The 25,453-nt window shown below is 51.3% G+C and overlaps 1 protein-coding gene across 6 annotated transcripts in view; it reads right to left on the reverse strand.

The window, feature by feature from the left end:
* CDIP1 (cell death inducing p53 target 1) overlaps nucleotides 1–25,453 on the reverse strand; it is a 28,169-nt gene that overhangs the window by 2,032 nt on the left and 684 nt on the right. For 3 of the 6 annotated variants that reach the window (XM_002826078.6, XM_009250432.4, XM_002826077.5), the window contains exons 2-5: nucleotides 1,834–1,923; nucleotides 1,308–1,406; nucleotides 958–1,113; nucleotides 59–332 (exon numbers count right to left, since the gene is read on the reverse strand). In XM_002826078.6, coding sequence (XP_002826124.1) covers nucleotides 59–332; nucleotides 958–1,113; nucleotides 1,308–1,392 — 515 coding nt within the window. In that variant the 5' untranslated portion in view covers nucleotides 1,393–1,406; nucleotides 1,834–1,923. Of the gene's footprint in view, nucleotides 1–58; nucleotides 333–957; nucleotides 1,114–1,307; nucleotides 1,407–1,833; nucleotides 1,924–20,235; nucleotides 20,272–23,613; nucleotides 25,452–25,453 lie in introns of those variants that run through there. The other 3 variants (XM_054533375.2, XM_063717544.1, XM_054533374.2) reach the window with 3 other exon arrangements.

The raw sequence follows: 25,453 nt of genomic DNA on the forward strand, positions 1-25,453 counted from the left end.
AGAGGCAGCCAGTTGACCCTGGTGCAGCCCCCACCCTACCAGTGCCCACACCACCTACCCCATGAAGCAACAGAAGAAACCCAGCACGAAATTCATCAAGCCAATCTCGTAGGAGATCTTGGTGGTGATGGCCTGCTGGCAGTGGGGACACACCGTCTGCACAGGCGCTCCCTCAAAGATCTCTCCCTGCAGCACTGTCACCGTGGTGGCAGCTCCTGAAGGGACTAGGACTGTGGCTGTGTGGCCCCCAGGGCCAGGGTAGGGCCCTGGCGTGTAGGGCCCTGGGGGGTAGTAGCCCATGGGTGGGTGGGGGCCTGGAGGAGGGTAGAAACCTGGAATGGCACAGAAGATGGAAGCAAGAGGTCACTGGCTTGCCACCTGCCCCAGACAAAGAGATTGGCACAAAGCCCCATGGTCCACAGCGCCCAGCGTGCAAGGCTAGGCCTCAGACTTCCTACTGCCCTCCTAACGGGCCAGTGGGAGGCCTTACAGTTGGGGCCCTAAGTCAAGTGCGGCCACATTCTCCCAGCCCTTCCTGGTCCCCACCCCTTGGGGACCATGAGAGATGTGGCAGAGAGCCAGGCACATGGCCCGGTCCCTCTGCTCCTCTGTCTCCAGCATGCAAGGACAGGGCACTCAGCCTCAAGCCCATGACCAAGGGAGGGAAAGCCTTGCGGGTCACCCACCCCTCTCCTGCACACAAGGCGCCCCTCCCCACCCATGTCAGGTCCTGGTGTGCCAAGACCAGCCCTGCCCGAGCAGCCTGAGAAAGAGCAGTCCCACCTTCCACGTCCACCGTCCCTGTCCACACACAGCCTAAGCCCTAGGCCAGGGCTGGTTGGGCGTGTTGGAGTCCCTGCCCTATAGCAGATGCCCACCTGTACTGAGGACGGCCAGCGCAGGCCAGACAGCAGCCAGGAGTTCCCCATGCTCCCCTCAGATCCCTTCCCCACTCACCCGGAGGCATGTAGGTGCCATCTGCACTCATGTGGGGGGGGATGAAGCCAGGCTGGGGCATTGGGTGACCCGGCGGCTCATAGGGTGGGGGGCCAATGTCCGCAGGGGGCAGTGGCATGCCTGGAGGGGGCTGCATCACAGCTGGGGAGGAACGGCCTGGACAGAGAGAGGCAGAAAGAGGAGACTGAGCTGGAGTCTCTGCACGATGAGCTGGACCAGAGGCCACTGTTTTGGGACACAGATGGGGCCCAGGGGTAACCCTGGAGTGGGCATCACCACTTAGAGAGTCCCAACCATGCCATGGGGGCAGAGGGCTGCAACAGGGAGCTTCAGGAGCAGTGACCCCCTACCTGGGGTGGGCGGGGCTCCACTTTTCTCCTCCAGAAGTGGGGCTGTGGGGCCCCCAGGATAAGGAGGGGGAGGCTCGTTGGACATCTTCGCTGCTTCTCCTGGACATGGAGGGAAAACCCAGACATGAACTAAGCTCCCAGCCAGGTTCCTTCTTCAGCCCTGGGGGGTGGCCAAGATGCTGCACAAGGCGTGTGACCATCCTCAGAAGGGGCTGCCTCCAGGCACTGGGGATCCCCCACCTTCCCCAGGGCCACCTAGCCCACAGCCACCATCCTCACCTCTCAGCAGTCACCTGCTCTTCCCTGTTTGGAAGCTGGAGGGCAAGGACAGAACCCAGGAAGCAGGGCCCAGTGAGGTAAAGTCCCCCAGGGAGCCTAACTCAGCACTTGCCCCACACGAGAGCAGTTTGGCACCGAGCTCTCCCCTCCCCAAATGTTTAGCGGGCACTAAGGCAGTCGGAGGAGACACTGGACCGATCTCTGCCAGAGGCTGGACTGGGAATGGGGATTCTGGGGGATTTCTTACCTCAAATCTGTGCTACTCAGAGAAGGGAGGCAGGTGAGGCTCCTTCAGCTGCTGGCCTGGATGGACAGGGAACAGGCAGGGCTCCGGGAGCTGTTTCAGGGGAAGGAAAGGCAGGGCCCTCAGCGGGGAGCAAGGGCTGCCAAGCCAGGGCTGGGTCCAGGGGCCTGGGCATACCACACAGTTCCTCCCCTTCCCACATCAGGCTTCTCCCTGGCTGTCACTCTGTGCCATCCACACACCCGACCACCCCTCCATTCCTCAGTCCCGTCACAGGTCTGCTTCCTCCCTACCCCAAGACTGTTGGCATTCAAGGGCCACGGCTGCCCTCTGCATCCCCTCCCACCAGGCCTGAGCTCCCATGCATGAGAACTGCCAGGCAAGCTGTGCTCTGGCCTGTGCCCTTCTGGTTTGTTTGTTGAGGCGGGGGTCGGGGGGAAGAACAGTCAAGTGAAATCTTTTCCCTCATTTCTGTCACCAAACTCTGAGCACAGCTCAGAAACGTGGGAAGCTTTTGCTCTTACTTAGCATTATAAAGGACTTGGGAAGTGGGGTTCAGTTACCTTAGCTAAAAATAATGAGACAAAAATCAGTTTCAGTGGAACAAAAAATACAGGGAAAGGAGTGTTTCCCAGAGAGCCCAGCATCTGCAGAGGATGGAGGGCACGTAAGTTTGAATATAAAGTTTAACAAATCAGGGGCAGGGCCAGAGGAACCAAGTCCAAGCTCTTGGGTTCAACTATAAAGTACCATGGCAGTTTGAAAACTGAAAGGGATCAAAAAGCTCTTAGAAGAAAATGCAGGCATCAATCTTTATGACCTTCGATTAGGCAGTGGTTTCTTAGATATGACACCAAAAGCAAAGCAACGAAAGAAAGAAAACTTAAAGTGAATGTCATCAGAATGAAAAACTCTTGTGCTTCAAAGGATACCATCACATTTTATAATTCATAGATCTGATAAAGGACTTGTATTAAGAAATACAAAGAACTCAACTCAATAACAGAAAGACAACCCAATTTTTAAAAGGATTTGAATAAAGACTTCTCAAAAGACAAATGGCCAAAAGCACATGAAAAACTACTGAGTGTCTTTTCATAAGGGAAATGAAAACCAAAACCACAAGGAGACCATTTCCTATCTACTAGGATGGCTAAAATTTAAAAAGACAGTAGTAGGCATTATGTAGAGGAACTGGAACCCTCATACACTGCTGGTGGGGGACAGCCCCTGCAAACCTTTTGAGGAACTGCCAGCCCCTGTTCCCCTTTTGAGGAACAGTCTGGCAGTTCCTCAAAAGGTTGAACCTAGAGTTACCAGATGACCCAGCAATTCCACCCCTAGTTATCTGCCCAAGAGAAATGAAAACGTGTCTACACAGAAATTTGTACACAAATGTTCACAGCAGCATGAATCATAATAGCCAAAAAGTGGAAACAACCCAAATGTCCATCAACAAAGTGGATAAACAAAACCGTAGGCTGCCCAGACAATGGAAGACGATTCAGCGATAAGAAGGAAGGAAGCACTGACACCCTACACCATGAACTCTGAAAACATGCTTGGTGAGAGAAGCCAGACACAAAAGGCCACATACTGTATGATTTCACTTATATGAAATGTCCCCAGTAGGCAAACCCATAGAAACAGAAAGTACATTAGTAGCTATTTAGGTCTGGGGGAGAGGGGAAATGGGGAACATGGAATCTCCTTCTGGGGTAACGAAGATGCTCTGAAACCGACTGTAGCAATAGTTGAACAATTCTGTGAATATACTAAAAACCACTGAATTGTACACTTTAAATGGGTGAATTGAATGGTACATAAATTATGTCAATAAAACTTATTTAAAAAAAAAAATGAGGGAAAAGAAAATTAGTCCTACTGCAGCCCATCTCCACATGTCCCTGCTGGTCTGTATGCACAGGCACCTGTACCTTTTGGTTTTGTTTTGTAGAGACGGGGGGTCTCACTATGTTGCCCAAGCTGGTCTCAAACTCCTGGCCTCAAACAATCCTCCTGCCTCGGCCTCCTAAAGCGTTGGGATTACAGGCAGGAGCAACTGCGCCCAGCCCATACTATATAAAAATATAGTTGCTATCCTGACAGTTTTAAATCCTTTTTTTTTTTTGAGACAGAGTCTCGCTCTGTTGCCCAGGCTGGAGTGCAGTGGCACAATCCTGGCTCACTGCAACCTCCGCCTCCCAGGTCCCAGCGATTCTCCTGCCTCAGCCTCCCAAGTGGCTGAGGCTACAGGCACACGCCACCATGCCTGGCTGATTTTTGTATTTTTTTTAGTAGAGACGGGATTTCACCATATTGGCCAGGCTGGTAAATCCTTTTAATGCTGTGTCACACATATTCCATCTTACAAGACTCCATGACCACTGATATTAATATTCCACAAAATGGGCATACTTGACCAAACCCTATTAAGGCATTTAGGCAAGGCCCTACTTGCTGCTTTCATGAAATACAAGAGAACACCTCTGTCCACCGCTCTTTCCCTTTTGTTAGATTATTTCTTCAGGCTAAGCTTGTCAGAGTGAGATGACTAGGTCAAAGGACATGAGCATTTTATGCCTTTTTGAAAGGATGCCAATTTATAATGCCAGTTATTTTAATATTAAAATGACACTTATTTTTATATGCATTTCTTTGGCAATCAGGAGACAGAACATCTTTCCAAGTGTTCAGAAATTACACCTCTTCTGAGCTGCCTTATTATCCACGGAAGACACGGAGGCCCAGAAAAGGATGGGGCGGGGCGTAAGTCTAGGACCCCGGCATGACTCTCCCACCCTCCTGCCCGCAGAGTGAATTCCAATGGCACAGGGTTAAGAACAGGGAGCAGTGGCCAGGTACAGAGACTTATTCCTGTAATCTCAGCACTTTGGGAGACTGAAGCTGGAAGATGAACTGAGGCCAGGGGTTCGAAACCAGCATGGTCAACATAGCAAGACTCTTGTCTCTACAAATGAAAAATTTTTAAATTAGGCATGATAGTATATGCCTGTAGTCCCAGCTACTGGGGAGGCTGAGGCAGGAGGATCACCTGAGCCCAAGACTCAGAGGATACAGTGAGCCATGATCAGGCCACTGCACTCTAGCCTGGGCAACAGTGCGAGACCCTGTCTCCAAAAAAAAAAAAAAAGAACAGAACAGGGAGTAGCAGCAGTGCCTCTTGGAGCTGGTCCTGGGGTCCCTTCCCCAGGCTGATCCTAGCCCACCAGGTGCCCTCCTGCAGGGCAGAAGAGGGCAGCCTTTCATGGGGCTTTACCTGCATCTGGAAAACTGCTCCAATATGTTGAGTTGGAACAAGTGCCAGCCCCTGCTACAAACTCCCAGACTCCCAGAAAATGCTCTCTGGTGCCTCTGGGTGGCACCACCATCCACCAAGTGGCCCAACACTGTGGTCTGCAGTGGTCTTGCTCATCAGGGAATGGTCCAGGCCCTGGGATGCTCTGAGCAGACCAGGAAAATAAGCTGCACTGTGCTTGGTGAGTCACTTAAGCACCTGCAGATCCCAGCCTGGGTCCCTTGCAGGGAGCACACACACACGCACGTGTGCACACACATCCCATCTCTGAGAATACAGGTATTGCCTTTCTCTGGCCCATCTTTTCATCAAAGTCAACAGATATAATCCTATGGTCTCCTAGAGCTCAAAAATTCTATTTCTGGAATTCCACATGCAGCCTTGCCCATGATGATAGGGTGCAAGCCCACAGGGCAAAGCCCTCCTTTGGTGTCCACCCAACCTAGGTACAGACAATGCAGGCCACAGGGAAGGGTTTGGACCTGCAAAGGGCTGGCTTCCACTCCAGCTCGCTTGCCACACCAGAGCCCACCTTCTCTTTGCCCCTTACCGGGGGCTGCAGGGCCCTGTTGCTCCTCCATGTCTTCCCCACCTAGAGCCATGCCTGCTACTCACTGCTCCCTCTCACCCCTCCATATCCACATGCGTCCTCCTGCTGCCTTCCTGAACCCCAGCAGAGACTGCAGGGCAGATCCTTCTCTACCAAGCAGAGGTATGTGGAAAACGGCTCATGAAGATTTCCTGAATTCAAACACCCATTCAATTCCCAGTGCCTTCCAATATAAAATCAAACATGCATTCCCACAAAACCGTGTTGTGTAGGGTGTAATAAAAACTACAAGAATAATCTTTCAATCACACGATCAGAAGCAAAATAGTTTTCCAATAAAATGAGTACTGTTCAAATTAAGCTACAAAATGGAAAATGTCTGATCTGAAAATGCAGCCCCAGCACCTCTGCTGTGGGAAGGTGCTGGTGAGGGAGGGGGCTAGGAGACCTGGGGATCTGCCCAGTTCCCAACAGAGAAGGAAGGGGAGACTTGGGGGGTCTGGGGAGCCCACTGAAGTCAACTTGCAGCCCTGACAAATCCAAGAGAGGCTTCTTGGCCTTCTCGCTTTAAATCTTGGATTTATAAATTGGAAACAAAATAGGTGCCTGTTTGAAAATCTTTACAAGTCAATCATAAACTTAATAGTAAGTCACTCCTCTGGGAGACCAGAGGCCTTTGCAAAGTCTATCCCTCCACATCCTCTGGGTTCTGTGGCATGTGAAGGTGTAGAGAAAAAACCTGTTTCTCCTCTGCTTTCACACCATAACAATCAACAGAAAAGACCTCTGTGGCAAAACATGTGGGGGTTTCTCCCCCAATAACAAGCAAGCAGTCAGTTCTGCAGCGGACACCAGCTGGACGTCTTCTAGTCGCATTCAAGTCTGATGCTACTGTGTCAGATCCCATGACACAGTTGAGGGCTCAGTCCCATGACTGCCCCCCACTTCTGATGTTAATCGCAATTCCTAGCTTGCAACCTGCGCTTCTGACAAACTGGCTATAAATCATTATCTCGGGAGCGGATTCCTTATAAGAGGATTAGCTAGTCTTTTGTGGGTGCATCTCCCTGCGACCCTTCCACCATGGGATGACACAGCAAGAAGGCCCTTGCCAGATGCTGGCAGTGCCCTGATCCTGGACTTCCCAGACACCACAGTTTTGGTGACTGTGGGTGACTGACGGTGAGGCTTAATGGGAGGTGTCTGGGACATGGAAGGTGGATTCCTCATGAATAGATAAATGCCCTCCCTGGGGTGGGGGAGAAGTGAGTGACTTCTCACTTTGTTAGTCCCTCCATCCTAGCTGGTTGTCAGAAAGAGCCCAGAGCTTCCCCTCCCTTTCTCACTCCCTCTCTCGCCATGTGATCTCTGCACACAGAGACCCCCCTGTGCCTTCCACCATGAATGGAAGCGGCCTGAGGCCCTCAACAGAAGCAGATGTTGGTACCGTGCCATCCTGTAAAGCCTGCAGAACCAGGAGCCAAATACTCTCTTTTCTTTATAAATTACTCAGCCTCAGGTAATTTATAGCAACACAAATAGACTAAGACACCAGCCTCCAGAACTGTAAGGAGATAAATTCCTCTTCTTTATAAATGACCCAGTCTCAGGTATTCTGTTAGAGAAGCACAATGGACTAATACTACATCAAGACTTGACAAGTGGTAGGTTTTTTTTTTTTTTTTTTAGACAGAGTCTCGCTCTATCACCAGGCTGGAGAGCAGTGGTGTGATCTTGGCTCACTGCAGCCTCCGCCTCCTGGGTTCAAGCGATTCTCCTGCCTCAGCCTCCTGAGGAGTTGGGACTACAGGCGTGCCGCCCGGCTAATTTTTGTATTTTTAGTAGAGACGGGGTTTCACCATGTTGACCAGGATGGTTTCAATCTCTCAACCTTGTGATCTGCCTGCCTTGGCCTCCCAAAGTGCTGGGATTACAGGTGTGAGCCACCGCGCCTGACTGACAAGTGGTAGTTTCTTAAGGGTTAGTTGCCACAGGAATTGGAAGCCTTAACAATGATTTTTTTTCTAATGTGTTACATTAGAAGTCACTGGTGTACCTTGCATTTGGAATGGGTCTTTTACACAGACATGATTTCTTAACATCATGTGTGGGTCACCTGAAAATACAGGTTCCTGTAATGCAGATCTACCAATGTTGACACATCTCACTGAACAATATATATTTTTTAAAATCACATTGCTGGTATTGCTACCAACGTCATCATTAAAGTCACTAAATATTGTTATGCTAATCATGATTTGAAAGCTTGAATTTCATCACTGGCAACAAAGCACTAACAAATACAGAAACAGCAACATATACAAAAATAAAAGGTCAGTTGTTTCCCTTGAAGTAGCAAGTTCACTTTGCTCATTTTCAAGAAACCGTATGCTAAATATCCAAATCTGAATAACCACGGTGTGTGCCAGTTGTTCTTTAAGTGAAGATAGAGTCCATGAAAAAGGCAGCTAGTTCAGCCCACACTTCAAATGGATGCACGCGTGCACGACAGCATCAAACTCCATTTGACATACTTCATGTGTGCCTTATTTCGTCACAAAGGATCTTAAAAAGATGTGGACTCATGGGTCAGGACTTAATAAAGTTGATTTTTACTGCTTTTTCTGATGCAACACTGGCGTGTGTGTGTGTGTACTGTGTGTGTGGTGGTGAAGACTCAATTACAACAAGACCAGCACAGAGTGGTGCCAGTCTTGAGTCAGTGCAGGCCCCACAGCTTCTTTCCCCACTGCTCCTACATCATCAATGTGAAAGCAATCACAAACAAAGAGGCACGGTAACAAATCATGGCCGTGTTATTATTAAAACAGTTCTGATCCTCAGCCCCCCGAGTGGTCTCAGGAAGCCCCCAGGAGACTGCAGATCACATTTCAAGAACTGCTGTGCTAGAGGAACCCCCACTAGAAGTTAAGGGGTGCATATCAGCCAAGTGCAGAGCTGGGACAGGGCTTCACAACCAGAAGGATCAAGAGTGGCCTGCAAGTCTTGGAGTCGCTCCGGGGGAGGCCCTGAGTTTGTTGTTCTGGCAAGGCCCCACCCCAGGGATGTGCTTGCCACCCGGTAGACTTTAAATGAAGCAGTCAAGAACATGGGCTCTGGGCCAGGTGTGGTGGCTCAGGCCTGTAATTCCAGCATTCTGGGAGGCCCAGACGGGAGGATTACTTGAGCCCAGGAGTTCGAAACCAGCCTGGGCAACATGGCAAGACGTCATCAATATTTAAAAAAAAAAAAAAAAAAAACACGGGCGGGGGGGTGGCTCTGCATCAGGTTAGTTCAAACCCAGACCCCCCAGACCCACCACTTTCCAGCTGAGCGAGCTGAGCCTCAGTTTCTTCCTCTGTAAACAGAGATGATCATGCCTACCTCTCAGGGTGGGAGTGAGGTTGAAGAGAGACAGTGTGTTCCTGCAGCAGGAACGCTGGGCCTAGCACACAAGGACGCTAAATAAATGGAACCTGCTATTATTATGCTTTATTAGGCAACTTCCAACAGGGAGGAAAACAACAGGTACTGACGCCTCTGCCATGGGGTGGCTTCTGATTCCCAACGAGGGATCCTGGTGCACATTCACTAATATGACTACAAAGGGATGCCTCTACAGGATTCTGGAGGGACTTGCAATCAAAACCCTGCCCTAAGAGCTCAGCTCAGCAGCGTTCCCTCACAGCACAGCTCAGCTGGGCCACCTGCTCCACGGGAACCCGAGACAATCCTTTGAGAAGGCAGAGACACTAGCAGTCCTCCAAGGGCCATCTCCCCTGGTGGGCTGTGGAAATGCCAGGGGCCTGCCTGGGAGTGCCCAAGGTTGGCAATGCCCCTGGAAGGATGCTCCACCGATAGACCCTGGTGGCAGGGGCTCTGCAGCAGCTGCTGCCCAGACACATTTCTCAGAGCTGGGCTGGCTTGGTGCTGCATCCCCAGGAGGTGCTTACCCACGTGGCAGCCATGGCATCAGGATGCCAGCTGGCCTCAGAGGGGCTCCTCTGTCCCCAGGAGGCAGGTCCCAGGCACCCAGCCAGGAACAGGGCTTTATGCTTTGCTGGGAAAACTGAAAGGCCACTTTCTGCCTCGCCCGCAGCTTCCATGTGCTGAATAAAGGAGGTGCCCACTGCTCCACGAGGGGCAGAGCCGAGGTAAAAGACAAACACTCTCTGTGCTTCTTGGGTCTGAAAAGAGAATGGCAAGGCCCAAACCAGGTCTGGAGGAAAAGGCCAAAGCAAGAAGCGAGCCAGAAGCAAGCAGGAGCTCATGTGGGCCTCAGGAAAGATGCTCTCAGTCCAGATAGCAGCACCCTGCAGGGACAGGGCAGCGGGAAAAGCAGAGCACAGAATCCCCACCAAGGGTGCAGGCCTGAAGGGGATCCCCTTCCAGGGAGGCTTGGCCCACACTAGGCCTTTCCATCCTGTGACATCTCCATCCAACACACAGACAGATTAGTTCAAACCCAACTTGGAGGGCGATGTGAGAATTAAGTGAGGCATGGATATAAAAACTTACTGAACCACTGTAACGGGCCATGCAGCATGAGGGTCATTAGGAGGGGGACTGTTACTCGCAAGGGATGGCCGCTGACTCCCTGCACAGTACCACGTAGCTGTTCCGCCTATTCTCCCAAGCACCCCAGGGCTGGGCTGAAGCACAGTCTGTGAGGTGACCACGTAACAGAGGCCCTTTAAGGGGAGGGCGGGGGATGGTGCTTCCTTCTGATAGTTACTCATCATACTCCGTGCCAGATACAGGCTGGGGATTAAAGACATGTCCCTGGCTGGGTGCAGTGGCTCATGCCTGTAATCCCAGCACTTTGGGAGGCTGAGGAGGGCGGATTACGAGGTCCAGAGATCGAGACCATGCTGGCCAACATAGTGAAACCCTGTCTCTACTAAAAATACAAAAATTAGCTGGGCGTGGTGGCACGTGCCTGTAATCCCAGCTACTTGGGAGGCTGAGGTAGGAGAATCACTTGAACCCGGGAGGCGGAGGTTGCAGTGAGCCAAGATCGTGCCACTGCACTCTAACCTGGCAACAGAGCGAGACTCCATCTCAAAGAAAAAAAAAAAAAGACACATCCCTGCCTTCCAGAAGCTTACAGTCAAGTGAAGAGGACGAGCGTGAAATAATCACCCCCCTCGCCAAAAAACCACAAACACAATGACATCTGTGACCAGTGGTATCGAGAAAGTCCAGGGCACAGTAGGACAGCAAGATCGCCGTTCTGGAGCTCTAACACCATCTCTTCAAGCAAACCTGGGAGGAGGTGGTGGAAGAGTTAATGAGACCAGGAGGCAAAGGGAGGGATGGGGACAACAGAGGGAACAGTGAGTACACAAGGCCTAAGGAAGGAGGGCTGTGCCCCTGAGGGTGGCCAGATGGCAGCCTGGGGCCCTCACAGCGACCCGGCAACAGGGGTTGTTCCAGAGCTCAAATATCCCAGATCTCCAGGACAACGATGACAAGGCCAGCTGGGCAGTGTCCCAGGCCCTTCTCCTCAGGCTTTAGGCTTCCCCAGGAGACCTCCGGCACCATTCAGCCTTGTTGCACTGTGGCACTTGGGAACAAAGACAGCGGCCTTCTTTGCTTGACTGTCAATAGAGTATTGGGAGAGCACAGGTCTCCCTGGGACCCTGCCTCACCGCTGATGGCCTGCAGCCCTAGACAAATTCCTCAACCTCTCTGAGCCTCAGTTTCCCCACGTGCAAAATGAGGTTCTTGGAAGGCTGAACAAAACCCCACATGTAAATGTCCAGGCTGTATTGCTGGAGACGCCTTCCATAAATGACTACGCAGATACCACCACCCATACGGAGCTGTGCTGTGTTCCTCCACATCACACTGCAAAGGAAGAAGGCAGAATAACAAGATCGCAAACAGCAATGTTCCGCCTAATGAAGTACAGAGTGGAGACTGCCAGCTGCACCCAAATCCACTCTGTCTCCCATTCTTGAATACAGAACTCCACTTTCACTCAGGGCAAGTCCATCAACCAAGAGGGTCCCCGAGCTTTCTTAGAGTGACAAAGCTCTGGCTGATGAGCTGTAAGCAGAAGTGTCCAGACCATAAGAAGGCACTCAAGGCAAGCTGACTCAGCCCGGAGCCAGGCCCTTCATCTTTCCTGCCTTCCTCCCATCTGCCACCTGGAAGATGGATGCCATGGCTCCAGTAGCTGTGCTTCACCATGAGGGCCTTGGGATGGAGGCCAGTGCCTAGGACAGCCATGGGACACCACACCAGCAACTAACTGACCACCTCCCACATCTTCCACATGAGTAATTAAACTTGTTTTACTGGTTAATTATGGTAAATTAATTTCAGGTTAAGTATTAACAAGTGTCATTACAAATATACAGCACAGACAGGTGCAGTGGCTCACATGTGTAATCCCAGCACTTTGGAGGCCAAGGTGGGAGGATTGCTTAAAGCTAGGAGTTCAAGACCAGCCTGGGCAACATAACAAGATCCCATCTCTACAAAAAAAATAAAATTAGCCAGGTATGGTGATAGACACCTGTGGTCCCAGCTACTTGGGAGGCTGAGGCGGGAGGATTGTTCTAGCCCAGGGATTCTAGGCTACAAAGAGCTATGTCACACCAATGCACTCTAGCCTGGGCGACAGAGTGCGACTCCATCCCCCTTCCACCACAAAAATATATCTCTACAGTTCCTTAGGCCTGAAGGAACACAAGTTCTCTTCAAGTGATCCACGATCAAAAGGATCACGGCTTTCTTTAGGTCACACGACACAGCCTCAGCCAGTACAGAGACCAAGCCATGGGGAATACTCCCTGGCGGGAAGGCCAGAGCAGATGCTTCCGTAGTTAAAACAGGCCCCGAGAGAAGTGCAGCTGGTTGCCTTGGAGCGAGGACACATTCTTCTGCAACTCCAGTGCTCATTTCAGCATGACCACTGGCTCAAGGAGGAGCTGAGGAGGACGATGGCATGCAGTGAACGTTAATAGAGCATGCACTGTTTGGATGCAGGTGCCCAGCACAGGGACACGAAGGAAGTGCTCCAAGTGAGGAGGTGCTCAAAAGGGAGCCCCTGCTGTGAGACTGCTCCTGGGCCCCAAACCCTCTCCACTCCCCTTTCCACCATGCCCTATCCAAACCTGGGGCTAACCCAGCCACCCAAGTCCATGTGGGACCAGGCCAGGATTCCCTGTGGCCTTTTGCAGCTGACCAGAGGGACCCTATTCCCAACGCTGGGTGATGAGCAGGAAAGAGGAGGCCCTCCACAAAGGTCCACTCAGTTGCAGAGCAGCCTCTAGTGAGGCTGAGCCCTCCCAAGACTCAGGGAGGTGGCCAATGTGTCCCCTTCTCTGGGACCGTTGTCCTCGGCTGCCAAGTTCTAGCACAGGCAGGTCTGGGAAATCCTGAACATGGTCCATTTCCCATTGTCCTGATGGAGGCAGGACGAGACAGTCCCTCCCTCAGATTACATCGTGGGTGGCTCTGAACCATTTATTTATTTTTACACTTGAACATGGGTGTATCTGATGCCTTGGGAATTCTAAACACTTCCAAACAAGCTCAACTTAAGTCACAGAAAGGACCAGAAAACAGATCTGGTTTTCCCATCTGCCGGCTCTCCTCCCACCCAACCCTGCATGCTCCTCCTTGACCATCATGAGTCTCAGCGGAGATAAGACACCAGCCTGGCCAGGCACGGTGGCTCATGACTGTAATTACGGCACTTTGGGAGGCAGAGGTGGGCGGATCACGAGGTCAGAAGTTCAAGACCAGGCTGGCCAACATGGTGAAACTGTCTGTACTAAAAATACAAAAATTAGCTGGGCATGATGGCGTGCGCCTGTAATCCCAGCTACTCAGGAGGCTGAGGCAGGAGAATTACTTGAACCCGGGAGGCGGAGGTTGCAGTGAGCCAAGATGACACCATCGCACTCCACCCAGGCAACAGTCTGAAACTCTGTCTCAAAATATAAAAAATAGCCGGGCACGGTGGCTCACACCTGTAATCCCAGCACTTTGGGAGGCCAAGGCAGGCGGATCACAGATCAGGAGATTGAGGCCATCCTGGCTAACATGGTGAAACCCTGTCTCTACTAAAAATACAAAAAAATTAGCCAGACATGGTGGCGGGCGCCTGTAGTCCCATCTACTCAGGAGGCTGAGGCAGGAGAATGGCGCGAACTGGGAGGCGGAGCTTGCAGTGAGCTGAGATCGTGCCACTGCACTCCAGCCTGGGCAACAGAGTGAGACTCCATCTCAAAAAAAAAAAGATAAATAAAAATAAAAATAAAATAAAAAAGACATCAGCCCAACCCCACGGCCCCAAACACCACTGCGCCCTCCAACAGAAGCATGAGCCCTGTGTCGCAGGCAGAGCTGCAGGGGCAGAATCTTGCACTGAGTGGGGCACAGGCATCAGGCCCCAAGCCCACCACCCTGCCCTGCCACCTGACTCTCCAGTCTCAGATTTTTTTTCATCTGTGATATGGCGGTAGGAGCAGCCCCTTATCAAGAATTGATGAGGCACGGGAGAGGCCATGGGTGAAGAGCACACCACTCAGGGCCTGCCACAGGAGCCTGAGAGAGGAAGTACACAAGAAAAAAGACGACACTGTTGCTTTTTTTTTTTTTTTAGACGGAGTCTTGCACTGTCGCCCAGGCTGGAGTGCAGCGGTGGGATCTTGGCTCACTGCAAGCTCCACCTCCTGGGTTCACACCATTCTCCTGCCTCAGCCTCCCGAGTAGCTGGGACTACAGGCGCCCACCACCACACCTGGGTAATTTTTTGTATTTTTAGTAGAGACGGGGTTTCACCGTGTTAGCCAGGGTGGTCTCGATCTGATGATCTCGTGATCCACCTGCCTCGGCCTCCGAAAGTGCTGGGATTACAGGCATGTGCCACAGCGCCCGGTGACACTGTTACTCTTAAGCAGAAGCAAAATCAAAAGGCAGACGGGACTCAAAGAATGGTTCTAAACCTAAAAGTACTAAGGCCTCTAGGAACTATGATGATGACAATTACTGTGCAATTTATATCATGCTGAATTTTAGTCAAACCTCCTGGCAAACCACTCTCACTTGGTGACACTCCGTCCACGGCATGCGGCCACAGCATAGTGGATCAGTACAGCTTTTCTGGACAGCCTTGCTACCTGTACACTCTTACGGACTCAATTCCACTTCAGGGTATTCGTTCTAGAAGTAAATGGACATGTGAACACAGATTCACAGGCAAAGATGTTTATATGCACCACTGTCTTGATGTTCAAGAAAATGGAACTGGTTACATGCATGTGATTAGCTATATAATGTAACTGTATTCAGCCCCTAAAAAATGATATAGTTTTGTTTTTGTTTTTTGAGATGGAGTCTCACTCTTGTTGCCCAGGCTGGAATGCAATGGTGCAGTCTCGGCTCACTGTGACCTCCGCCTCCCGGGTTCAAGTAATTCTCCTGCCTCAGCCTCCTGAATAACAAGGATTACATGCACCCGCCACTAGGCCTGGCTAATTTTTGTATTTTAGTAGAGATGGGGTTTCACCATGTTGGCCAGGCTGGTGTGGAACTCCTGACCTCAAGTGATTTTGCCCGCCTTGGCCTCCCAAAGTGCTGGGATTACAAGCATGAGCCACCGTGCCCAGCCAATGATATAGATTTTTATTGACACAGAAAAATGGTTTTGATATAGCAGTGAGTGAAGAATAAAAAAGGTAGGACAGTGTGATTCTTCTTTAGATGTATTTACATACATAACACATTTTTTGTCTTTGTTTTTTCCTTTTTGTGGAGAACAGGGTCCCGATATACTGCCCAGGCAGGTCTCAAACTCCTGAGCTCAAGCTATCCTCCCGCCTCTGCCTCTCTAAGAGCTGGGATTACAGGCATGAGCCACTGCACTCACCCATACCACATATTAACAGTTTTTCTGGGCAGTAAGAATTTAGGGGATTTGTTTATATGTAAGTACACATACAGAAACTTTCTATTGATGTGGAGTTTCTAGTTTTTTCATGGTGGGCAGCACCTTTACATGACTCCTTCCTCAAAATGCTCATTATAAGTCAGACACAGTGGCTCACGCCTATAATCCCAGCTACTTGGGGGGCTGAAAAGGGAGGAACACTCAACCCAGGAGGTGGAGGCTGCAGTAAGCCATGATTGCACCACTGCACTCTAGCATGGACAACAGTGGGGAACCCTGTCTCAAAAAAAAAAAAAAAAAAAGGCTGGCCGTGCTGGCTCACACCTGTAATCCCAGCACTTTGGCAGGCAGATCACCTGAGGTCAGGAGTTCGAGACCAGCCTGGCCAACACAGTGAAACCCCATCTCTACTAAAAATACAAAAATTAGCCAGGCGTGGTGGTGCATGCCTGTAATTCCAGCTACTTGGGAGGCTGAGGCAAGAGAATTACTTGAACCCAGGAGGCAGAGGTTGCAGTAAGCCGAGATTGCATCATTGTACTCCAGGCTGGGCGACAAGAGCAAAACTCCATCTCAAAAAAATATATATATACTCCTCCTCAATCCAGAAACACACCTCAGACTATAATCTAATTTCACCTACAGAAGAAAATGCTCTGCAGAGCAAGCCAGAGGCCTGGACTGGTTAGTGGCCTCCTCTCCGAAGCCAGCCCCTTATGGCCGTAGGTCTCCCATGAGTTTGGTCAAATGAGTCAGTTCTGCCAGATCACCTCCCGGTACTCCAGGCAAATGGAAAGTTTAGATCTGTAAAGTTGGAATGTAATGACCTCACAGTCCTGCTAGCCTAGGAGACCCTGCCAGGAGACCTAGCAGGAGGTCACCTGACCAAGGAGGGCTGGTAAGAAAGTCCCCATTGGATGCATAATAAAAACGAGAGTGATGGAGCCCATGCTGAGGACACAGCCCCAGCCTCCCAACTCGCCCAGTGATCTCATCAGGACTCTGAACTACCTCCCAGGCAGAACGCTGCTCAAGAGCTTGTTCCTGCATGTTCTCCTGCTGGCAAAGAAAATGAAGGAAGCACAGACAGGAGGGGAAATGCAGAGCAAAAGGAAAAAATCAGACACAGCTCAACCACAAGTGAATAAACAAGTCATCTGCACCTGTCCCACAGGCAGGGCTTGGTAACTACAAGGGTGACTAATTTTAGAAACAGCATGAACCTAAAGAACCATCACTTAAGCGCTCAAAATGGAGCCCTTAAAAAAAATCCTTCCATCTGCCTGTACTGAGCAGACACAAAATGGACAGTCTTGGGTTGACTCTATTCAATCAGCTGTCTGTTGGGTGAGATCAAGACACACCATTGCAATCTACAAAAAAGCACCAGGCCGTTAAGTGCAGTCAAGACATGTGGCCACTCACGGCCACCCAGGTGGACGAGTCTTAATTCAGACACAAATGTCTCCTGGCCCTCCTTAGCCAGGGAGCTGGGCTCTGCCCGGGGCCAGGCCTTGCCTGAGTCCCCCTATTCCGTGGGTCGGGATGGGATGTGGAAAAGCAAACCTCTAGGCTTTCTTCCTCCAAATGTGTCAGTCACCATACATACCTGTACACAAAAGCTCCCCCTCCAGCAATCTTCCCTCAGAACAGTGAGGACAGTGGCTCATCCCTGCGACATTTAGATCTGTCATGTTACAGGGCATTCTTTCAATTATTTTGAAGACATCTCTGCTGGGTGAAGAAAGCGCTCTAGGAACTGAGAGTGGGAATCTAATTTGTATTCTACACTACATTAGATGCAACAGTATATACCATACGGAAATTTAACTGAGTTTCTATCACTCTTAGTTGGCATCTGACCCTAAGAATTCACTTATATTGGTTGGGTGTGAAACAAACTGAATTAGTAGTTTACACTGCATTATATGAAATAGTATATAGGCTGGGTGCAGTGGCTCACACCTGTAATCCCAGCACTTTGGGAGGCTGAGGCAGGCGGATGACTTGAGGTCAGGAGTTCAAAACCAGCCTGACCAACATGGAGAAACCCCATCTCTACCAAAAATACAAAATTAGCCAGGTGTGGTGGCACATGCCTGTCATCCCAGCTACTCGGGAGGCTGAGGCAGGAGAATCGCTTGAACCCAGGAGGTGGAGCTTGCAGTGAGCCAAGATTGCACCAGTACACACCAGCCTGGGCGACAGAGAGAAACTCTATCTCAAAAAAAAAAAAAAAAAAAAAAAACAACCAGAAATAGTATACAGTAGGCCAGGCACTGTGGCTCAGGACTGTAATCTCAGCACTTTGGGAAGTCAAGGCAGGAGGATCGCTTGAGACCACGAGTTCAAAGCTGCAGTGAACTGAGTGCGCCACTGAGCTCCACCTGGGCAACAAAGCAAGACTCTGCCTAAAAAAAAAAAAAAAAAAAAAAAAATAGTATATAGAAGCTTATTAGGTTGGTACAAAAGTAACTGTAGTTTTTGCCTAAGTTCCTGTAACTCTAAGTCAACATCTGGCCCTGAGTTCACTCATACTGGCTGGGACAGAAGACTTATTCTGGAAGCTTGGGAAAACAGGAGCTCACGTCATGATTGGGTTTGCCATCTGCTTGGCCATGGATCTATTTCTCTATGACTCAGACATGAGAGACCAGGCTGGAGTGCAGTGGCGTGATCTCGGCTCATTGCAACCTCCACCTCCCAGGTTCACGCAATTCTCATGCCTCAGCCTCCCAAGTAACTGGGACTACAGGCACCTGCCACCACACCCGGCTAGTTTTTTGTATTTTTAGTAGAGATGGGGTTTCACCATGTTAGCCAGGATGGTCTCAATCTCCTGACCTCGTGATCCGCCTACCTCGGCCTCCCAAAGTGCTGGGATTACAGGTGTGAGGCACGGTGCCCGGCCTTTTTTTTGTATTTTTAGAGATGGGGTTTCGCCATGGTCTCAAACTCCTGGCCTCAAGTGATCCTTCTGCCTCAGCCTCCCGAAGTGCTAGGATTATAGGCGTGAGTGTCTGCGCCTGGCCAGAGAACACTTTTTGGAGGTTGCAAGGCCATCAGAGATGACTGAGTCCAAGTCTAAGCTGCCATTCATTTCTGTCTTAAATGTTTACTAAGCACCCATGGAAGACAGGTGCCCTGTGAAGTGCTGGAGATGATGGTGGGTGAGCAAGTGGTGGCACAGACTGGGGAACGGTCTCCGAGGAGAGAAGCGGCTGCCCCAGGCACCCCAGCTGCCTGGAGATGACAGAGCCAAGACAGGACCTCAGCTGTCCTGACTCTCTCCTTCCACATCACTGTCAGCCCTGTTTCTTTTCTCACACATTCTCCAGAAACGGTTTTCAAAATACACTTGAGTGGGATCTCACACTCCCAATAAAGTGCTTCACACGGTGCAGCTCACACAGTGCAGTTCCATCACATGTGTTCCGTTTACATAGATTTCATGGTACCCAGGACAAAAAGCTGAAGTGGCGCTGCCCAGTCCCCTGCTTTCCCTGGGGAGGGAAATGGGACACAGAACGTGCTGTTTCCTCGGGCCCCGCTGGGCCTCTGGCAAGGGGAGTGCCTCTGAGCTAATGGGCAATTCAAGGACTTTAGACGACAGTTTGACTAATGAGGTCTTTGCTCTGCTAGTTGACTTTAGAACCTAACCCACTGAACGTGTACTGAAGAATTCAACACAGCATGCAAAACAGCACCCCCAACACTCAGGGAATGACAGAGCACATGCAGACCACGGTCCCTGCGTCTTGGCTCTTAGGAAGATGAGACGGCTGAAATGCAGGCATGGTGTATCATTTTATTCAACCAGTAAGTATGGACCACACACTATGTGTGAGGCACTTCCTAGGCACTGAAGATGGCAGATCAACGTCTGTCTTAATGGCAGGCACCTTCAGTGGGGGGTTGAGTAGAGGGCGTAAAATACAGAAATAAAACATCGGGCCTGGCACAAAACAAAGCGTGGCATGGAAGAAGGAAGAACAAGGAAGGGGTTGCTGCAGGGCTGCAGTTCTCACCAGGGACAGCTCCACTGAGCAGGGAACACTCCGTGTTGGAGGATGGGTGAGCCGGGTCCTCTGGCCACAGCAGGATGCCCACTTTTACCCTGATAAGCCGAGAGGCTTGCAGAGAGCTTGGGAAATCATGTTGCCCCGCGATTCTCCATTTTCCACACTTACCTGCCATGCTAATCCAGTCCTCCAAAGTTCTGACATCAAGTAGGTGGCTCCTAGAGCTGGGGAGCCTGAGAGAACTTGGCTACCACCTCCAACAGGTATAGTTCCTTTTTGGCCAGTTTTACTGGGGCCACAGAGAAATGTGTCATGGTGTGGCCACTCTCCCTGCAAAGCAGCTAAACACACACCACAGAACCTGAGCTTGACCATGCTGGGGACAGAAACTAAGGCCTGAGGTCAGGTGACACAAAATGCCTGGGGAATCCGAGACCTGAGAAGTGCTCACTTGAGGCCTTCTCCCCTGAACAGGGCGGGACTCTTCAGGTTCAAGGATGAGGCCGTTTCACTCAGCAGAGCCATCACTATCCAAGTTCCTCTCTCTTTTGTTTAAGTGACTACCTGTTTAAAAAGACTCATCAGACCCTCCCTGGAGGTCACTCACCTCATGGTCCCTGCCCTCAGGGAGCTGCAGATCCACCTGGCAAGACAAGTGACACTTGAGAAGAACTTATAAAAAATACACAGGCAAGCCCAGAAGGAGCTGTCGCCTCTGTGACAGCAGGTGCTCCAGCAGAGAAAAGGTGAGGCCTGTCACGGGCTTCACAGCCCTGCAGGGAGGTGGCCAGGGAATTCTGGGTCTAGGGCAATGGAGTCACTCAAACATGCAGAATTAGAAAGTTGTGATCAGGGCCATCTCCTAGTCAGACCCATAGCTCCTGGAGGGCAGGGTCAGGCCTTGGGGCCAGTTTCTCCGGGGCACCGGGCAGCCTGTGAAACATGGGTGAATGGGTGGATGGACTACAGCTTGGCTGCTGCTCTAGGCAGGAACTCTGCTCTCCAGCCAGCGGACCCTTCTGTTCACTTCACTCCCACTGCCAAACTGGATGGCTGAGAGGCGCTCCAGACCTTTCTCGTCCCCTTAAACCATGACCAGTCAGCAAGTCCTATTAACTCCATGGTTCAAAGGCCTTCAGATCCACTATCTCATCTAACAGTCAAGGGTGACAGGAAGAGTCTGGACTTGGACCATATCCCAGATCTACCACGACCCCACCGGATCGTAACTCACACTCCTCCAAACTATCTCATCCCCCCACCCTTCCCAAGCCCACCCCTGTACTCTTTCCCGGGCCTCCAAACATGCCCACACCCCACTTCCCTGCAAACTTGGGCCTTCCTGAGGATTCCGCTGCCAGGGGATTCTCTGTCCCTTGTCTTATCTCCCCTCAAGAATTCTGGGACTCTCCCACTTGTTGGGCCCTGCTTGGCGCCTGGTCCATGTGTGTTGAAGAAATGAGTGCACAGGTTTGGGGTTAACCTAAGTGGACCTCCTGTGCCATTCTTTTTTGTTTGTTTTGAAACAGAGTCTCACTCTGTTGCCCAGGCTGGAGTCCAGTGGTGCGATCTCGGCTCGCTGCAACCCCCAACTCCCGGGTTCAAGCAATTCTGCTGCCTCAGCCTCCTGAGTAGCTGGGATTACAGGCACCTGCCACCACGCCTGGTTAATTTTTGTATTTTTAGTAAAGGCGGGGTTTCACCATGTTGGCCAGGCTGGTCTCGAACTCCTGACCTCAAATGATCCACCCATCTCAGCCTCCCAAAGTGCTGGGATTACAGGCATGAGCCACCGCACCCAGCCCCTCTTGTGCCATTCTTAACCCAAAGGCCACTGCCCAGGGTGAGAACACAGCCACAGCCGAAATGGACTCCACTGCCTTCTCAGGAAAGTACTTACGTTCATAGCCAAATATCCAGACAGGAAAAAACACCATTTCTTGAATTCCAGTCAACTCCGTGATGCAGTGATCACAATGGGGCTGGGAGAGCCCACGTCTCCCTCAGCTGCTCTTCCGCCACCCTGCTGTTTCAGGGCCAGCCGTGGGCCCTTCTCTGCCATTATTTGGCAACCATGGGCAAGTCACTTAGACACTCTGGCTGCTGCATCAGCTGGCCAAGTCCCACTGTGCTGCCACTTCCCTGGCTGACAGGTGAGAACAACGCATGTTCATGGGCGGTACACTGCAAAGAACCCCATTTCCTCCTGTTTCCCCAGCCTGTGAAGCCACTGTTTACATGGTTTTTTTTTTTTTTTTTTGGTTTTTGTTTGTTTGATTTTTTAAGATAGAGTCTTGCTCTGTCACCCAGGCTGGAGTGCAGTGGCACAATCTCGGCTCACTGCAACCTCCACCTGCCAGGTTCAAATGATTCTCCTGCCTCAGCCTCCGGAGTAGCTGGGATTACAGGCATGCACCACCACGCCCGGCTTATTTTGTATTTTTAGTAGAGACGGGGTTTCTCCATGTTGGTCAGGCTGGTCTCAAACTCCCAACCTCAGGTGATCCGCCCCTGTTGGCCTCCCAAAGTGCTGGGATTACAGGCGTGAGCCACAGCACCCGGCCTGCATGTTAATCAGAATTGTGACAACCAAGCTCGCTTTCTTCCTGAAGTAATACGGGTTGAAATTCTCCCTAAACCCTCCCAAGGCAACTCTCGCACCCTTCTCTACCTATTTCCACCTGTCTTGGCCTCTTTTCCTTCTTGGGGGAAAAACCTAGACACTGGGACTAGATCTGAATTCAGACTTAATTAGCATTGATTGAACAATTACAGCTCAGGAAGACCCTCAGTGTTTACTGAACCCCCGTTACACCTCCTTGCAGTAAGAATCGATGGTACTGGATCACTCAATGTACAGACCAAGGCAGGTCTCACCCACAAATCAGGAGCACTGAAAAGGTGACAAGAAATGTTTTCTGGAAAAATGATCCAGTATTACCAAAAATGCATCACAACTGCTTTCAAGGAAAGAATCAGAATGCTGCTGGACCCCCTCATCCTGCACTGCAGGCTTCGTATTGGTTTTGCTTTGTCCGCCGTCAGGGGCCCTTCATCTCTTCAGCACTGACAGCAGATGCAGGCCTTCCTGTGGCCTGGGTGCTGCTCTTCACCTATCACAGATGCGGCCAGCAAGGCCTGTCTGTCACACAGCTTCAATGTGACAGAGGTCTCCATGTCTAGGCAGCCCTGGTCCCAGGACACCACCACTGTCACCGGACCACTGCCTGATGACTCACAGAGTAGGAGAAGTGGTGACCCAGGCCATCAGGCCCACAGGTTCAGGAGCCACCAGACCAGTGTCTCCCAGAGTGGACAGCCCTCTGGGCATGGGGAGGTTCTGGCCCAGGCCCTAGGCGCCCCCACCTCTGCTGCACTGTATTGCAAGGTAGCCTCTACCACCTCCCACAGAGACTGTGGCTGGGAGACTCCTGACTAGGCAGAGACAGAAACAGAAACTTTTTGTGGGATCCTAGAAAGGGGCACATTTCCATTTTGAGTAATCTATTTCCAAGTCCCCTTGTGGGGGAAAGGAAACCTCCTGTCACCACTGCCAGCCTGGCTCTCTCTCTCCATCCTCCCCATGGAGCGCCAAGGTCCTCTGCAGAGCTCTCCCTGCCTGCCAGCTTCTCACCAGCACTTCCTCCACCTACAGGACAGTGACATGCTATAAAATGCCACAACTTTAACTGCCACATTTCCCTGTGTCCTCTATGAGTAAAAACATGTCCTTGCCCTTGGAACCATGTTCCTCAAAGTGGAGACAAATTTTCACAGGGCCTATCTTTTCTCTCCCACTCAGGCAACTGAGTAGGGTGAAGGGCTGGTGTTTGTGGCTAAGGAACAAAGTACCTGGGCCCAAGGGTCTCAAAGCCATGGCCTCTAGTCCATCAACACCATGAGCTCAATTGCACTACACACCCCAGTTCCCCTAGACCTTAGAAAACACACACTGAACTGGTAGGTTCAACCTGGACAAGCTTACAGTGTAAAGAGCTGACACGGAGCTGCAAGCCGATGACTAGCTTCAATTACTGCCAACGTGATCTGCTGGGGCAAGCTGGCCTTCGGGACGCATTCCGTTAGCTCCTTCTCAAAACAATTGTGTTCCCTGAAGTATTACTTTACATCACACAGTCAACGTTCTGCTCTTATGGTGATTCTAGAACCATGGCTGGCTGCTCTTAAATCCTTGTAAGAAGTTGAGCACGGTAGCTCCTGCCTGTAATCCCAGCACTTTGGGAGGGTGAGGCGAGAGGATCACTTGAGCCCAGGAGTTAGAGACCAGCTGGGCAAAATAATGACACGCCATCTCTACAAAAACAAACAAACAAAAAAAATTAGCCGGGCATGGTGGCGCATGCCTGTAGTTCCAGGTACTCAGGAGGATCGCTGGAGCCCAGGAGTTCAAGGCTGCAGTGAACGTGATGGCACCGCTGCACTCCAGCCTGGACCACAGAGCAAGACCCTGGCTCTAAATAAACAAATGATCCCTTGTAAGAGAACCTGTAAAGCTCTTCCCTGGTTCGCCCATCCTGTGGAAAACCTCCAAACTCCTTCAAATTCTCAAGGGTGAGAGACGGATTTCTAAATACCCAGGGCTTCCATTTAGGTAAAGGCCATTAAGAAGATAAAAAAGTCAAACCCAATAAACAACAATTCTAAGACTCTAATTAATTATATGCATGCTTATTTGGGAGGGAAAGGCACCGATATCTGCAACTTACTTTGACACAAAAAACAAGAGGGACTGCTGGTTTGACAAATACGTGATGAAATACAATAAAGTGTTAACTCTACGTTCTAGGTGGTGGTCTGTGGGTGTTCACTGTAAAATTCCTTCAACTTTTGTATGTTTCACGTTTTTCGTAACTGAATGTGTAGAGGGGGAGTCTTCTGAGACTGGCAAGTGACTGGGCATAACCTTTCCGATTAAGGGCAGAGGGCAAGGCAGAGCTGGCACGCCTCCCTCCACACAGTTCTACCTAGATTGGCCCCACGGGAAGCAGCAAAAAACCCAGGAGAGCAGTCACTTGCCCAGGCACCGCCCTGCCCAGCATCAGGCCCCAGAATACAGAAGAAACTAGCAGAAACGCTATGGAACGTCCCTGCCCCCGGGCCCGCCATCCCCCTCACTGGGACAGGTTCTCAGCCCCAGCTGCGCCCGGGAATGATCTGGGGAGCCTACTAAATGCAGATTCCCGGGCAGCGCGACGAACTACAGCATCGCAACACCTGGGGTGGGCCCCAGGAATCTGCCCGCTTCCCAAGAGCCCCAAGTGGTTCTGACGCAGAGGATCTTGAGCCCACCTTTGGAGGAACTCACAGCCGCTCGCCCCACCTCACCTAACACCTGTTGAGAAGCCCCCCAAGGAACTCGCTAAGCCAAGGTCCTCGAAGGCGCGACTCCTAGCCCAAAGCTAGGCCAGGCCGTCGCCATCTCCGCCGGGGATACGAGGCCGAGCGCCACATCCCGACTCCACACGTCGGCGAGCCGGGCGCGGGTGCAGGACACTGCTGGGCTCCGGGACGGCCAAGGTCACCCGCGGGGCTCGGCAGGGGCTGGCTCGGCCACGGGGCTCCTCCTCGACCCTCTTTCCTTGAGAAAACAACTCCCGCCCCTCCCCTCCCCGTCTCGCCCTGCAAGACGGAGATGGCAATTTCCACAACCTTCCCTGACGGAAAAACGTGCGGGTGAGCAGGCTGCCATTCCGGGTGCACAACCCCGCGGCACACAGCGGGGCGCCCGCCCGGGCCCCGCCACCGCAGCGGCTTCGACATCCCCAGGGCCGCGCTAGGTCTCGGCAGCGCCCTGAGGGGAGGAC

Source organism: Pongo abelii, chromosome 18, assembly GCF_028885655.2.
Source record: "Pongo abelii isolate AG06213 chromosome 18, NHGRI_mPonAbe1-v2.0_pri, whole genome shotgun sequence".
Taxonomy (NCBI): Eukaryota; Metazoa; Chordata; class Mammalia; order Primates; family Hominidae; genus Pongo; species Pongo abelii.